This window comes from Triticum dicoccoides, chromosome 1B (assembly GCF_002162155.2).
Source record: "Triticum dicoccoides isolate Atlit2015 ecotype Zavitan chromosome 1B, WEW_v2.0, whole genome shotgun sequence".
NCBI lineage: Eukaryota > Viridiplantae > Streptophyta > Magnoliopsida > Poales > Poaceae > Triticum > Triticum dicoccoides.
Window position 1 is genome coordinate 63,769,526 of NC_041381.1, and position 17,269 is coordinate 63,786,794.

The window sequence follows — 17,269 nt, forward strand, 5'->3', positions numbered from 1 at the left end:
CGGAGCGGTGGCGGCGCCGTAGGTGGGCGCGGCCCCGTAAGCCGGCGCGGCGGCGACGCCATGAGCCGTCGTGGACCCGTAGGCGGGTGCTGGCGGGAGGGCGGCACCATAGCCGCTGTAAGGAGCGGCGGTTGGCGCGGCGAAGAGGGCCTGGTGACCCGCCGGGCGGGACCCAAGGACGCCCGGAGCCGGAGCCCGAGGGACCGGCATGGAGTACACGTGGACGACGCCTGTCCACGGGTTGGTGCCGTACGTCCATGGAGGAGTCACCTGCTGCTGCTGCTGACGCCCCCCACCCCCGGCACCTGTTGCTGCTTGCGGCCGCCCCCGCGCCTGTTGCTGCTTGTGGCCGCCCCCGCGGCGGTTGCTGCGGCGCCCGCCACCCTGCTGCTGAGGGGCAGCGGGAGGGGCGGGAGGCGCAGGCGGGAGGGGGAAGTACCCCGGAGGCGCGGGGGCGGCGGCTACTAGCGCGGCGCGGGTGGGGTAGCCGGTGGAGGGGCACCGCATGAGGTGCCGGCGGCGAGGCGCGTGGTGCTGCACGCGCTTCTTGACTCCCTTCATCCAGCGCTCCTCCAACCTCAAGTACGCCACAAACTTGGGGAAGGAGGGCTCCGGCATCAAGGTGAGGTTGGAGGCGGCGTTGCCGAAGTCCTCGTTGAGGCCGGCAGTGAGCGTGCTGAGGAGGAGGTCGTCGTCCACCTTGGCTCCAATGTCACGGAGCTCGTCCGCCAACGTCTTCAGGCGGCGCAGTAGTCATCAATGGACTGTTCATCCTGGTGACAGTCAAAAAATTCCTGCTGCAAAAAAACGCGGCGCTGAAGCTTGTTGTCGGTGAAGAGGCCGTTCAGCTTGACCCACAGGGCCCGGACGTCGTCGCCGGCGCTCACGACCGTGTGGAACAAGTCCTTGGAGCTGGTGGTGAAGAACCACCGGATGATCGTGGCGTCGATCGCAGTCCACTCGGCGTCATTCACCATGGCGCGGGAGTCCACGGTGCCATCCACGTGGTCCACGAGATTGTTCTCGCGGAAGAGCAGCGTGAAGTACGTCTTCCACGCGAAGTACGTGGAGTTGGAGGCGTCGAGGATGACGGGGACGCGTGCGTGGACATTGATGTCGCGGATCTCGGCGGGGTCGACGGCGAAGGGGTTGGAGTAGGTGGAGGCGTTGGACGACATGGCGGCGAGGTGGTGGGGAGGCGGCGGCGGCGCGGCTGCAGAGGAGCAGCGCGGCGGCGGGAGGCAGGCGGCGTGGCCGGGTGAGGCGGCGCAGCGTGGGGAGGAGGCGCGCGGAGGAGGGAGGGCGCGCGGGGAGGAGAGACGGGGGCGGCGGCATGGGGCGGCGGCGGAAGATCGCGGCGGCGGCGGCCCGAGGCGGCGGCTAGGGTTAGCGGAAGCGGGAAGATCGACTTGCGATAGATACCATGTAGAGAATAATTTGGTGCATCGATAGTAATTGATCGTGCACTAGGCACATATTATATAGGTACAAGGGGTGTGACCGGTATCTTGTCTCCTAAGATACACATACATATAAAGAGAGACACATATTATAGGTACTGCATACAGGACCCGGACCTACGTACATGTACACATATTCAACACCTACCTTGCCTACCAGCGAGGCAGCGATCAGACCTGCTGCCCACTATCACAGCCTACAAGGTCGTGTTTTTCTCTCAAAATTTTATACATGATGCACTGTCATTGCTACTATCTGCTGCACACACTCTATAGAGATGGTAATCCGTACTAAATTTTATTCTGACCCTGATGCTTGTGCATCCCGGTAACTTCACGTAACTCCTCCCCTGGCGACCAATCTGTTGTTGGTTGATGTTTACCAAGAGAATCAGCAACGATGTCAATCGGCAAAGTAACTAAAAGAAACAGGAAGGTGAGCTTAATTTTGAATCCATGAAAACAAAAAAGAAACGCCAAATCGGCATCCTACCAATTTCCACACGGGCGATGCAAGAAGATGGCACCATGGGTGACTTCTCTAGGCAGAGCGTGGCCGCTCTACCATGATCTGCAACTGGCGCGACGTGGCGGTAGTTCGACCTAGCGGCAAGGCGCAGGCGGGCGATAGAAGGAGGTGAGGGCAGAGGCGCGGTTCACCGTGATGCAGTCGGGCGCTTGAGCAGACAAAGATGAGAGAGATATGGATAGATGGATCGGGAGAGGTACAGAGATAGGGAATTAAGGAGGTGAACCCGATGGCCACATGCGGTCCATGGTGCGATTTTATGTTTGAGATTAAACCACGCCCGTGGAAGTAGGAAACTGTTTAGACTGGCTCATCCCTCGGTTACGCAAGCGGAAGAGAATCACATCGAAAAATCCATTGATTTTTTTCCTTGGCGTGGAAGTAGGAAAGTGGAGCCAACGCTCTTGGGCTACCCCAATACCCCGTGGGTAATCAAAAACGACTACAGGATTTCATTTATGGTGGCTTGGTGGATTATGAGCGTAGAAAAAAATGACATGCATGCAAGATCAAAAGGATTAGCAAATGGAGGGTTAGTGCTGATGTGTCCGTAGAAGAATGTTTGCTGATGTGGATAGGCTGCATGCTTAGTTAAATAGGTTAGTGAGAATGAACTATTATTATAGTATTATAGATATGGTAATTACTAAACCATCATTGGATGAATGGGTGTGTCCTATCCCTAACCGGACGCTGCTTCGGTACCTTAACTGCAGGTGCATCTGGGTCCCTGACATGTGGGCCAGCCACCTGTTGGGCCCACATGCCACATACCCAAATGCACCTGCGGTTACGGTACTAAAGCTCAGTCCCCCTGAACCATTGTCTCGTACGGATGCCTATGTCTGTACGTTCTCTCTCTCACACACATAATTGTAGCTGATACCTCTTTGAAACGTTATTCAGATGTATTAATAGTCATTTTATCACTGAAAAAATTACACAGTTCGATTACAATCACTTTTACTGTCTACTACAGTCACGGTTAAGAGAAGACTAGGACTAATTTGTAGATGTACACAAAAACCTGGCAGTGCACTAAAAAATACTCTTTTCTCTCTCTCTGTGTAAAATAATATAAAGCCTTTTAGATCACTACTTCAGGGAGTACATAAATAACTGCACGCTTGTGGCCGTAAAGCCTGGCGGCTATCTGTTGCATGCACTATCTGAAAAATCGATTGGAACAACAACAGAGAGCAGGCACCCTTTGCCAAAAGGAAATCCAAAGATTATGCATGCTAGCATGGATCTATCGAACCATGGTCAAAAGCAGTCAAAGACGTGAAACATTATGCTAGCATGCAGCCTCCTTCCTACGTACGTTAAACGCCTTCCTTAGTCTAAATCTCTCCATTAGAGTACAAAAACTTATGCAGCATTGAATCAGGAAAAAGGGCTAGGATTATCAGCCCTCTTCCATCCGTAAATACAGGAGGGAGCCTGGCAGAGTCGTCCAGGAACCAGGATTATTTGCTACCACGAGAAGCAAGCTGAGTCAAGCAACTTTCTTATGTTTTTGTGTGTTGCTAAAAAGCAACTTTTTTATGTGTGTCCCACAAGCCAGAAGCCATTCCAAGATGGATCATGGAAGTGAGCAAAGGGCACTGACGTGTGCGCACTTCGGCACTTGTAACGGGCGTACAGCTGGTACTTACGTACGTGCTGTTTCTCAGCTGCCGCTCGTGCCTGACACGCTAAACTGTTTGGGGCCATATTCCATGTGTGTACGCAGCCGTGCAACAGCGCAAGTAACCGCGTGACAACTCATAACTCCTAACTAGCTAGAGTTGGACACTGGTCTCAGTCTCTTAGACGCATCTGATCCTTTGCTGCTTAGTGGCAGCTATAACTTATTAGCCGCTACAGGGTACGGCTAAGCTGGCCATACGTAGGATAGTTAACTTGAAGTGTACTACAATTTCCCTAATAATTCCACGCATTATGGAGGGAATTGCGAGAGGAAAAGTGTACCGACAGAGGGAGCTTTGTGTCATGCATGCTGATGATTATCTTGTCCTTTGTTAATGCGGTCCCATGGCCGGGTTGGGATTATCCATGCATTAGTTTTTTATTTTCGTTCTGATGATTGATCAGGAATAGTTTGTGTGTGCCAATTGAGTCACACGCGATAAGGCATGTGCGCCTTTTCTTGCCTCCGAGCTTCCTTTCCTAGCACTATATAAACCCTTCTGAGGTCCAGCTCCATTCAAGCTCTCAAGCAACAGCCTCGAGTAGTAAGCTGGCAATTCTTCTCTTCCCATTCAACCATCTATAAGCCCAACTATTACCCTAGCTAGCTTGGTAGAACCATCTCATTGCTCTCCTCATCAACCCGACCTTCTCAAATTCATAGCTAGTTAAGGTTTTGCAATGGGTGGCCTCTCTGCTCAGCACCCGTGGGCCTTTACCTTCGGCCTCTTAGGTATACTATATATCGTTGTCTACCTCAATATATAGATGCTTCCAAAATTAATTTGTTTCCATATTTTTAATCTCATTGCCCATTATTTTATTTTACTCATCTTTGTTCAATATGGTTTGCCAAAATTAGCCAGTGGATTCTTGTGTCAACATACCCATGGGGCGTTACCTGCTTGTGGTAGTATTCTGAGCATCCAAGATAGTTAGTGCGGGTTGCATGCCAAAAGTAAAAGATTTCTCCTGTTCCGACGTAGTGATCCTTCCTCTTTTGTCACCGTAGACATATTGTTGCAGGCCCCCCGCCGTTAATTTCTGTTGTGTAAACTAAAAGCGGTATATATACATCAAGTATAGTTCATTCGTCATTGGAGGAATGCGTGGTGGCGGAAAACAAAAAGGGAGAAAAAGGAAAGAAAGATGCAAACTAAAGGGCTCCAATACATATAGAGTAGCTTTTCTTATGGTGTAGCGTGTGTGACATCTCACCAGCTAGCTAGCCATTACTGAAAGCTGGCTAACTGGGGATTGAAAGCTTGCGCAACATCCATATCTCCTTGTTCTCGCTGGATAACTGTCGTATGTAATGCAACGTACTAACGTGCCACTTTGCTTCCCTGCAGGCAACGTCATCTCCTTCATGACCTACCTGGCCCCACTGTAAGCCTCCTACGTGTTTCTCTCTCTAGCTTTGCTTTTGCTTGTTGGTCTCTCATCTGACTGCGTGCAAACCAATGGCATGTAGGCCGACGTTCTACCGGATCTACAAGAACAAGTCGACACAGGGCTTCCAGTCGGTCCCGTACGTGGTGGCGCTCTTCAGCGCCATGCTGTGGATCTACTACGCGCTGCTCAAGTCCGACGAGTACCTCCTCATCACCATCAACTCCGCCGGCTGCGTCATCGAGACCATCTACATCGTCCTTTACCTCGCCTACGCGCACAAGCAGGCCAGGATCTTCACGGCCAAGATCCTCCTCCTCCTCAACGTGGGCGTCTTCGGCCTCATCCTCCTCCTCACCCTGCTTCTCACGGCGGGTGAGAGGCGCATCGTCATGCTTGGGTGGGTCTGCGTTGGCTTCTCCGTCAGCGTCTTCGTCGCGCCCCTCAGCGTCATCGTGAGCACCCCAACTCCCGCGTGTGTCTGCATTTATCTTGATTTATAATCCATCTCTCTCTTAGCTGCTTGCATAATATGCAGCGTCTTGTGGTGCGCACCCGGAGCGTGGAGTTCATGCCCTTCTCCCTCTCCCTCTCCCTCACCGCCAGCGCCGTCGTCTGGTTCCTCTACGGCCTCCTCATCAAGGACAAATACGTCGCCGTAAGCAACACAAACAAAACAGATTTTCACTCTACTTTCGACGCTAGCTGTTCTTTTGATTTGATCCGTTGGTGTTGATTTGGATGCAGCTCCCCAACATTCTTGGGTTCGCCTTCGGGGTGATCCAGATGGGGCTCTACGCCCTCTATCGCAAGGCCACGCCCAGACCGGCGCCCAAGGAGGTGGACGCCCCCGTGTCCGATGATGGTGCCGTCAAGGCGCCCGAGCACGTCGTCAACATCGCAAAGCTCGGACAGGCGGTCGAACTGCCCCCCGTGAAGGAGGGGGCGGCCAAGAAGAGCGGCGTGGCGTCAGCCAGCGACGACACCAAGGGGAGCCTCGAGAAGCTTGACAAGGCAATCCATGTCGAGCAAGTCTAGGCATGCATGCGTTCACGACACGGATGTATATATGTCGTGCATCCAAATAAGCCATGGTCGGGATCGAGCAAACAAGCTATGGAGAATGCATGCATGCATGGGGCCTTGTAAATTGTAATTTCTACTCTCGATGCTCCATTCGAATTCAAGTGTTGATTCGTAGTAGCTCGTTGTAAAAGGGTTCTCATTTTATTCTAGTCGTATTCATTAGTGTATCCATCGATCACTTAGATCTAACGGTCTTATTATAAAGAACCAGCAAGGGTGAGCGCGACTAGATGTAAATTATAATATATATTTTTCTATAAAGTACTATTTCTCTTGAAGATATTTATTCAGGTCAGGTGGTCAACAACAATTCAAAATATAACCAAAATATAGCCATTGTGGAAACATGATTGCCCTTAGGAAGTCTATATGGGATTGTTGATAAGGACAACCGTGACATTATTATTTCGTGGAAGCACTTGGTGCGTGAAATTGATGATTCCGGATCTAACTAGTAGGGTGTTGTGATGGCATCCCTCATTGTCGAGTTTGTAGGTGTGGCGTGGTGGCTTCGAGTTGTTTGATGTATGTTTTTGCCAGAACCTTATTGAATAATTTAACAAAGATGACTGTGTGCATCTTTTGATGCACAGGTCGGGGATTTCAAGCTCTTTTTCGTAAGAGAAAACCTTGGTGCATCAAGTTGATCATGGGCTTTGGGGCCTAGAGCGAGACCAATGTGTCGGTGCTACAAAATAGGAAAGTAAATTGAGTATAAAAAAATTGTTCAATATACTCTTTTCATTGCACATACTTTAGGGACCCACTAGCATCCTTTTTTTTTTGTCCGTGCATTTTCCCCACCGAAACATCCTGCTGCTCTTGTTTTTAGCTATGCCATTGCCCCTATAGCGGTGAAGATTCCTGTAGACTCAGTGCTTCAATAACAATCGATGGTAATACTTTTGACTTAGCAAAGCATGAGCAATGTTGGTCGACATTGGGTGCTAAGGTTTCTTAGCACACACTCATACTTATGCTAGATATTGGGGAATGTGGTGCTAAGATAAAAGATCATAGACTCGGTTTTAGTTGAAGCACCACGTCTAAAGGCATCTTTGATCCCTAATGGGGCCAATCTCATAGCCAAAATACAAGAAGAGAGGTATGAAAAGTGCATAGTACACGCAGCCGTCCAAGGTTGATCCATGGAATTTGCTTGGGTGTCTCACCCGGGGTATTTTCCCTTGCATGTACCCCACACGTCTACAACCACATGGAGGACGACGTACCCGCCACTCTCAAAGTTGAATTGCTTCGAAAGTTTCTCAAAACATATTACGTGTGTAGAGGTTGTAGATCTAGTTAGACGCATAGTTGGGTATGAGTTGTGGTGTGCGTGTGTGAGTGTGGTGTGTCTGTTTGCACTTCATCAGATTCTACAATTGTGTCCACATGTTTTGACTATTTCGCTTGCCCATATATAGCAATGTCACTATCAATAATTATCATTGTGGTAAATTATTTGGGTTGCAGAGTGGTGTCACCTAATGGATTTAATTCCGCTCATATTAATTATAGCTAGTGGCGGGACTTGTCATTAGTTTTCCTTGATTATGCAAGTGCCGTTTTATATTTTCTTTGAAATCTTCTTACATATATCCTCTTTAACTTGCTGCCAACATAGCTTGTTTTTTCTTGGCCATGTTTTGCTACTACAAATCGTTTAGCGTACTGAAATGGCTTTTTGCATTATTGACATGATTCATTACTTCTAAAAAGTATTGTTACAACCATAACATCATTTATTTTTGTAGTTAGTGGTAAAAACATTATTTTTCTAGCTTTGTACAAACATGGCTAGAACACAAACTCATCACAAAAGATTTTCTATTCTCTTATGAACGTCATGCAGGTCTTGTGCTGTGTGTGGTTTATATATGCTCTTGGATTCTTCATACTCTATCACTTCTCTGTAAATCTTGTCATTGTCTTCCTTAATTCTTACCCAACGGACCACTATTCAGGATATGATTGTCAAAATAAAAAACCTGAAGCTGTGAGTTTAAATGGTAACCAAATTTTTTTGACCTGGTATATGTTTGTTGTTCAAATGAAGTCAAATATTTTTGAGTTTGTGAAAACATTTACCATGGATTTTTTTACATGATTTATCATGGACTTTTTTTACATGGTGCACCGGTTGCCTCAAACCCTGCTCGCCTCATACCAGTTTGGATGGAATCCAGCTGTAGTCTGTACTCCTGTAGGTCTTCGGCTTGCCCATATATAGCAATGTCACTATCAATAATTATCATTGTGGTAAATTATTTGGGTTGCAGAGTGGTGTCACCTAATGGATTTAATTCTGCTCATATTAATTATAGCTAGTGGCAGGACTTGTCATTAGTTTTCCTTGATTATGCTAGTACTGTTTTATAGTTTCTTTGAAATCTTCTTACATATATCCTCTTTAACTTGCTACCAACATAGCTTGTTTTTTTGTGGCCATGTTTTGCTACTACAAATTGTTTAGCGTATTGAAATACATTTTTGAATTATTGACATGATTCGTTACTTCTAAAAAGTATTGCTACAACCATAACATCATTTATTTTGGACACCGATAAGTACCGACCATTCGGTCTGGGAGAACCCCAGACCGAACGACTCGTTCGTCACGGGAAAGCCAATCGACCGAACGGTGTCGTTCGAGACGACAAGCATCCAGCCCGAACACCGTCACCCCAAGCCTTTTTCTGTGTTGAAAAAAGTAAGAAAAATAAAGCCCAATTTGTCCAAAAGCTATTATGACTAAGAAAGCCCACTTTTGGGTATGAATAATAAAGGTCATATTTGCCATGATATATATAAAATAAAGAACAAGATACTACAAGAAAATCACTATGGGTTGAAGCCAAAAAAATTGCAATCATCTTTATAAGAAATTTTTGCCATGCTCAAAAAAGATCTTTTTATGCAAAATGGCTACCATGATGGCAAAAAATGTGGATTAAAAATCTGTATGCTATTTTCACTATATAAATAAAGAGACAAAAAGTGGATTGAAACTTGCCATCATCTGGAGCAGAAAAAATGCGCCATCTTTTGTGTAGTGGTGATTGCCATGTTTTGTAAAGTAAATGTACCATAGTCTATAGAAGCCAAAATTACCATGAACGTTGGAAAAGTCAAAATCTGCCATGGATGTAAAGTATTTTTGCCATGGCAAATATAGAACTCAAACTTTCCATGCTCCATTAGAAAGTAAATGTGTCATGAGTGACAAAAAGTAAATTTGCCATGTATGTTAAATAAAAATTGGCATGGCAATAAAAAGTTCATTTTGCCATGGCAATAAAAAGGTTAATTTTTCTATGGAAAAATTTCCATGTATGTTCAAGTAAATTTGCCATGTACTTACGAGTAAAAGTCATCATGGCAATTAAGGTAAAATTTTGCCATGGCAAAAGCTAAAAGTAAATTTTTTGACATGTAAAAAAAGAATAAAATTTGCCATGTATGTTCAAGTAAATATGCCATGTACTTACAAGTAAATTTTCCATGGCAATTAAGGTAAAAATTTGCCATGGCAACTTAAACATAAATTTTTTTGACATGGCAAAAAAGAGTAAATTTTGCCATATATGTAATACTCCATGGCAATGAAGCTTAAATTTTGCCTTGGAAAAAGAAAGTAAAATTTGACATGGCAAAGTAGAAAGTTAAATTTGCCTCCATGAATTTTACTTAGTTTTAGCATGGCAAATAAAAGATAATATTTTCCATGACAAAAATAAAGGTAAATTTGACATGGCAAAAATGAGTAAATAATCGCATGGCAAATAAAAGAAAAAATGTGCCATGTATGTGCAAAGTAAATTTTCCATGGAAAAATGAAAGGGAATTTTGCCATGTCATTATAAAGGAAAAATTGCCATGTTGTAAAAGAATAAGAAAAGATTTGCCTTGCTCACAGTCAAAAAAATGCTGAAATTTGTCATGGCAATTTTTTAGATTGTGGACTTGGGTGAAAAAAATTGCCATCATAGAAAACAGAGGAGAATAAAAAAGTCTATATTTGCCATGGCAATTTACAGAAAAAGTGCATATTTGCCATGTTTCTACACAGAACTGACCAAAAATGCCATGTTTTAGTGGGAGCTAGCTGAAAAAAGGATTTACAGATTAACTTGAGTGTAGTAACAACTTGGGGTAGGGGGTGGGGGGAAGAGAGAGAGATGGATTGACCTTTGGTGGGGAGACATGGTTAAACAATTTATTCTTGCTATCATGGCAAATTTGTTCCACAAACCATGACAAATGTAATTGTAGTTTAGATTATTTATTCAACCAGTCAAGCAAAAAAAAAAGTTAGCTGGTGCTATTGTGCTTGTTATGATCACAAAGTGAATCGAGCTCATAAAAATAGACTCTGCAACTAACTGGACCGAACCAAACCAATCATCCCACATATTTGAATTGAGCTACATTTTTCTAGAACAAAGAAAACAGTCAACTAATTTGCCTTCATCGAGGAAGCCGTAGAGCTCCGATGCCGTTGCAAATCGCAAGCACCGTCACACTGACAAGGAAACCAGAATCCAACACAGGGGGCAATCAGGAGGCAGTCGAGGCCACCACACTCGAACCGGGTGATGGCCTCATAGGGGCGGCGCTACCATGTGTAGTAATGAAAGTTGGCATGGCCAAAATCAATTTGAATTGCCATGTTGTGAAAACATAATTGTCTAAGTGAATTGCCATGAAACTTGCGCATTGCTTCAATATGGTCCCGCTACATGAAAATACATGGTCAATACAGTCCCTGGGTTGAAACAACAGTCCTAGCTCTTCATGCTGCATATGTATCTCGTATTTGTGTAGGTCACGCGGGCCGAGAAAAAAATGAAGCCACCAGAACAAAACATGGGCCGTGACGTCTGTACAGAGGGCCCATATGCTAGTTGGCCGAGAAAAAAGAGAAAAAAAGGAAAAGGCAAGGCCCCTGGGATTCGAACCCTCAAACAGTGGCACATACCTGCTCCAGCAAGCCACCGAAACAAGCGCATGATATTGTAAATAATGGGATGCATAATTTATTAGTATGTGCGTTCTTGTCTTCTAGAAAAGATCTTGAATTTATAAAATGTTCATGAGTTTTTTTCAAAACATTCATCGATTCAAAAAATGTTCTAGATTAAAACAATGTACGCAATTTCAAAAAATGCTCGTGGATTCAAAAAAATGTTCACAAATTTGTAAGAAAAATCCTGATTTAAAAAATATTCGCATTTTCAAAAATTCTTTATTTGGGAGCATGCAGGGGGGTACACATGTTATTATTCAGTAAGCAAATGGATTTTTACTGCCTGAAAAATTCCAAAATTGTATGTATATGTACAGTATTTTCAAAATTATATAGTACTCATGAACATTTTAGAGATTCACGAATTTTTTAAAAAGATAAGAACGTGGAGTACATACTAATATGGTGTGCATCCCCTTATATACAAAATCATGCGCTTGTTCCTGTGGCTTGCTCGTGCAAGTATGTGCCATGGGTAAACCCTATTTGACGCTCGTTAGTGTCAGAACGACGTGCTTTCGCTGAGGCGAGTGTCCTATTGGGCCGGCCCACGTACGGGATTGGCGTTTGCTCTTTTTTTTCCCTAGTTATACAAGCATACCAGATCATGGGCCCCTCCTCCGGCCGGGGCCCTGGGTGGTCGTCCCTTCGGCCATACACCAGGGCCGGCCGTGTGGGCGTATCTCGAGGGATCCCGCCATCATCACGTAAAATCAATGACTCCAACTCTCGTGTTTCTACATTTATCTTGATTTATAATTCATCTCTCGATCTCTTAGCTGCTTGCATAAATATGCAGCGTCTTGTGGTGCGCACCCGGAGCGTGGAGTTCATGCCCTTCTCCCTCTCCCTCTCCCTCACCGCCAGCGCCGTTGTCTGGTTCTTCTACGGCCTCCTCATCAAGGACAAATACACCGCTGTAAGGAACACAAACAAAATCAATTTGCCACTCAACTTTCGACCCTAGCTGTTCTTTTGATTTGATCCGTTGGTGGTTATTTGCATGCAGCTGCCCGACATTCTTGGCTTCGCCTTCGGGGTGATCCAAATGGGGCTCTACGCCCTCTACCGCAACGCCACGCCCAGACCGGCGCCCAAGGAGGTGGACGCCCCCGTCTCCGAAGATGGTGCCGTCAAGGCGCCCGAGCACGTGGTCAACATCGCTAAGCTCGGCCCGGCGGCGGCCGCTGTCGAGCTGCCCCCGGTGAAGGAGGGGGCGGCCAAGAAGAGCGGCGTGGCCTCTGCCAGCGACGACATCAAGGGGACCCTTGAGAAGCTTGACAAGGCAATCCATGTCGAGCAAGTCTAGGCATGCATGTGTACATGATACTGATGTATATATGCCGTGCATCCAAATAAGCCATGGCCGGGATCGAGCAAACAAGCTATGGAGAATGCATGCATGCATGGGGCCTTGTAAATTGTAATTTCTACTCTCGATGCTCCATTCGATTTCAAGTGTTGATTCGTAGTAGCTCGTTGTAAAAGGGTTCTCATTTTATTCTAGTCGTATTCATTAGTGTATCCATCGATCACTTAGATGTAACGGTCTTATTATAAAGAACCATCAAGGGTGAGCGCGACTAGATGTAAATTATAATATATATTTTTTATACGAAATATGTATGTAGCAACCGTGTGGCAGATTGCAAAATTTGGCAACCGATTGATCTACCTCTCGTCCGTCCATGAGCGTTCAAACTCCTACGCCAGAGGGCCGAGCCACAGCCCCGCGAGCACGGCCCGGTCGTTCCCTTTCACCCCTTCGAGCACCAGCGCCTCCTCAAGTCGCCACCATTGCCTGCTGCTCCGACGAGCAGCTCCTCCACGGCCAACATCCGCCGGAGCAGGAGCTCCATCACCATCTCCATGTGATTCCTATCTCCCCTGCAGCGCATCCACGGCCACGTCCTTCACACGTCTCGGCCATAGCAGCCGCTGCTACCGCTTCCCGAGCTTCGTCCCCACAGCCATAGGCTCCGGCTGGCGCCGACGTCAAGATAGGACACTTGCATCGATCTCCTCCATCTTTGAACAATAAGTTGTGTACTCAACTGAAATGGATTCGTAATGAAGAGATCTATAAAATTCATGTTGAAGTCGATGTGATTCGTAGCCTAAATCACCAAGTATAATGGGTAATTAGGAGTTCTTTTTTTTTTTCAGTTTTCAGATACATTTTTTTTGAGAAATCTCGCCGACTTTATTGATTCGAAATGATGTTCATAGGTACAAGATTTGGGTCATAAGGGACACCCAACCAAACATGTCTACCTATGTCTAAATTACAAGCAAATTTGGCGAGATTGTGAGCCTCGAAATTATGATTTCTACGCTCATGCACAAAACTGCAGGAAAAAAAACTAGAACTACGAGCTATTATTTTATGTATGATAGCTGCATGAGGACCCCTAGTCCCCAATTTGATGTCGTTGATGACCCCCTGGCAATCTGAGGCCACCGTGAGGCTCTGAATAGCGAGATTCTCGGCTAGTGATAGCGCTTCCCTGCAAGCATATGTTTCGAGAATCACTGGGTCCGTCATACCGCGGTAGACAATCGCCGACGATCCAAGGTAGATGCCATCGCTGTTGCGACATACAGCTGCAGCCACCCCTCCTCGTCCGCCTCTTACTATGGCTGCATCCACATTCAACTTCATCATGCCCTGTGCTGGAGGTAGCCACAAGTTCGGTTGTGCTTGGATAACTCTCGGCGTATCGACCGTAGCCCGGCTCACTGTAATTTGGTTCAGTTCAGCTATGAAGGTGTTCACGAACCCAATAGTTTGCTGCGGGCTTTGAAAAATCCCCTCATAAACAGCCTTCCTTCTCGCAAACCACATTGCCCATAATGTAACAGCCATATTAGTGAAGCTCGTGTGGTCTAACAATTTAGATAGCTCGAACAGCCACACCTTGGCGCTAGAATCTTGAAGCTCAGACATCTTAGAGACGAGTTCATCATCGGCCAAAGCCCACACACACTTTGACATGGAGCATGATAGCAAAGCGTGCCTCCATGAGTCTTCAGCACCACATAATGGGCATGCATTCTGAGTAGCCATATTTCGATGATGAAGTACATCCGTAGTAGGAAGCGAGTGACGAGCCAGCCTCCATAGGAAAACTTTAATCTTCGAGGGCACCGCAATTTTCCACAACTCAGTCCATGACTTCTCATCTGCCATACTTGATGTTCCACTTCTACCTTCCAACCAGTCCTCCCGCTGGAGTTTGGTTTTTGATAGAAATCTGTACGCAGAGCTGACAGTGAAGTTTCCTTTTTTCTCTGGGAACCACACCCAAAGGTCCTCGGTGTTGCGTGTACAAACAGGAATTTTCAAAATTGCATCCGCATCAAAACGAATAAACACCGAACGAACCAAAGTCTCATTCCACGTACCAGTAGCCGGTGACAGAAGCTCTGCCACCATAGTCGGCGGGTTTTGCACAAGGGACGTGATCGGCCTTGGTATGGTTTCTTTTGGAATCCAGTTATCTGTCCAAATGTTCGTTGTCTGACCATTACCAATCAGTTGTATAACCCCTTGTTTCAGGACATCCCTCCCTTCAAGGATGGCGCGCCACACCTGGGATGGGCGAGAACCTAACTCAGCCTCCAAAATCGTACACGCTGGCAAATAGGCCGCCTTCAGAATTCTAGCACTCAGGGTCGAGGGTTCATGCAAAATCCTCCAGGCCTGCCTTGCTAACAGCGCAAGATTGAACAATTCCATGTCACGAAACCCTAAACCACCCAAGTGTTTAGGTCTTGTCATTACGTCCTAGGACACCCAAGCTGGTTTACGTTCTCCTTGCTTGCAACCCCACCAGAACTTCCGGATAATGGATTTGATATGATCACATAAGCCCCTTCGCAGCTTGAAGCAAGACATGGAATAAACAGGGATAGACTGAGCTACAGGTTTTATGAGGACTTCCTTGCCTCCTGCCGACAAACACTTGCTCCATTAGTGCAGAACCGGGCTTTAGTGCCGGTTCGTGACGGCCTTTAGTGCCGGTTGGCGAACCGGCACTAAAGAGTGGGGACTAAAGGCCCCCCCCCTTTAGTACCGGTCCGTCACGAACCGGCGCTAAAGTGCAAACATGTGGCACGAGCCAGGCCCGTGTGCGTGTAGGACATTAGTACCGGTTGGTAACACCAACCGGTACTAAATGTTTGGATGTTTTTTAATTTTTTTAATTTTGTGTTTTCAATTTGGCTTTATTTTCCATTTAATTCTTTTTTGTTTGCTGGTATTTCACGATACTACAAATTGTACACGTTATGCATATATATTAAATAGATTTTCTCATACGTAGAACCGCATATATATATATATAATATATATATATATATATCATCGAATGTCTCACAGCCAACACCATTAACTATTCACACATATACACATGTATATACATATACAATTTCTACTACATGTTGCCTTGGTGCCTTCGGAGCACGATGACAAGTGGTTCATGGGGGCGGTAGCGGGTAATAGTATTCTCCTTTCGGATCTATGACCTGGTCGAGCAAAAGTCCTGCTATTTCCTCTTGAAGTGCTTGTATGCGGTCCGATGATAGGAGCTTATCCCGCACCGATCTGAACTGTTAAGAAGGAGATCAATATGCATGTGTGTTAGTTGTGTGACTAAATATCGATAATGGTGTGAATAGTGTTCTGACAAAACGTACCCAGTCCTGTCTATCAGATCTGCTTTTTTCGCACGTCATCATGCGAATGTTCTCGCAAACGTAGTATGCACACAGATTATTCCCTTTCGCCCGCCTCAGGGCCTTTACGAGAATGAAATTGAATCAGATAATGATTAATCAAGCATAATAATTAATTAATGATATTGAAACAAGAATTAAAGAGATGGTAGCTAGCTAGTACTACTTAATTACTTACCTTGAGTCGATGCCAAAACAATTTTTTTTCCATTCTCCTGGAATCACCGCGATGAACTTTGCCCATGCCCTGCCCGCCGGCAAAGCAAATTAATAAAGGGGTTATTAAATATAGTTCATATCAGGAACTAATAGTTAATAATGATTGAAATTACCTATTGACTATCCCCTTCACGATGGTGTAGTCTTTATCTTCTTTAGTTAGTGAGTCTAGTAATTCAACTTTTTCTTCCTCAACTTTAATGTCTATCAAGACTCAGTGCTAACTGCATACGCACACGTTTGCATGTCTTAATTAAGCGGGCATGTGCATAAAATTAATCAACTACCGTAAACCGTATACACTTAATTATTAACATCTAGCTAGCTAGTAAGCAAAAACAGAATTTGTAGTACAAGACAGTGTGACTCACAGGAAGTTGTAAGGAAGTAGTATATCTTCGAAGGTATTGAGGCGCTTCAAGAACTCTAGCATGCTTTCCTCTACAGCAGCTTTACAATGTTCAATCTCCCATATCTCCTGATTAATGGTATTTGGGTCAATGAACCCAACGCCATAGCGTCCAACTTTTTTCATTTCATACATCTTCATCCTGCATATAATACCACAGAAAAAGAATATAATAAGGATAATTACATGTAATGATTGATCAAAATTATCATTACATAACTAGCTTGAGATTTAAATTACAGAAAGAAATCACTTACAGACAATAGCAACTGACGATAGACTTGTCGAGTGCGTCTTGATTAAATAACTGAAATAGTTCTGGATACTCAATGGCCAGAGCTTTCTCATGGTAATAATGTTCATGCTTGACATTCACCATGAGGGACTCTCGATTGGAAATCTTGGTAATGTTCATGTACCATTGATGCAATTGATACATTCTCGTTGGGAGGTCCTTGACCTTGTCTGGATGGACCAAAGGTTTGCCCCGGACATATTGCCATGCTATTTCCGATTCTTTAAGCGTAGGCATGGACTCGATTTCGAGGAGTTGTCCAACAGAGATATTGAGCATTTGAGTCTGCATTATATGATCCTTTGTTATTACCACATCACCATGCTGGGGAACGCTAACGGTTTGCCCACAATAATATTTGGCGCGCGTACTACTCCTCTCATGTGTTGTTGGCACAACAAGCGGGGGGATCGCTTGCGCC

General features: G+C 45.4%; 1 protein-coding gene across 1 annotated transcript; it reads left to right on the forward strand.

Annotated features, from left to right (window-relative positions):
* The first annotated feature begins 4,215 nt into the window (after positions 1-4,215).
* On the forward strand, positions 4,216-6,303 carry LOC119319192 (bidirectional sugar transporter SWEET14-like). The gene is made up of 5 exons (XM_037593680.1): positions 4,216-4,414; positions 5,034-5,070; positions 5,156-5,528; positions 5,612-5,731; positions 5,821-6,303. The coding sequence occupies exons 1-5, from the start codon at positions 4,363-4,365 to the stop codon at positions 6,109-6,111; spliced, it is 873 nt and encodes a 290-aa protein (XP_037449577.1). The 5' UTR covers positions 4,216-4,362; the 3' UTR covers positions 6,112-6,303.
* The last annotated feature ends 10,966 nt before the right edge of the window (positions 6,304-17,269 follow it).

Bases quoted from the DNA above. Each gene is read 5' to 3' on its own strand.
- LOC119319192 (XM_037593680.1), top strand. From the start codon at position 4,363: ATGGGTGGCCTCTCTGCTCAGCACCCGTGGGCCTTTACCTTCGGCCTC. The intron at 4,415-5,033 runs GTATACTATATA...GCTTCCCTGCAG, and splicing joins CTTTACCTTCGGCCTCTTAG to GCAACGTCATCTCCTTCATG. The intron at 5,529-5,611 runs GTGAGCACCCCA...CATAATATGCAG, and splicing joins TCGCGCCCCTCAGCGTCATC to CGTCTTGTGGTGCGCACCCG.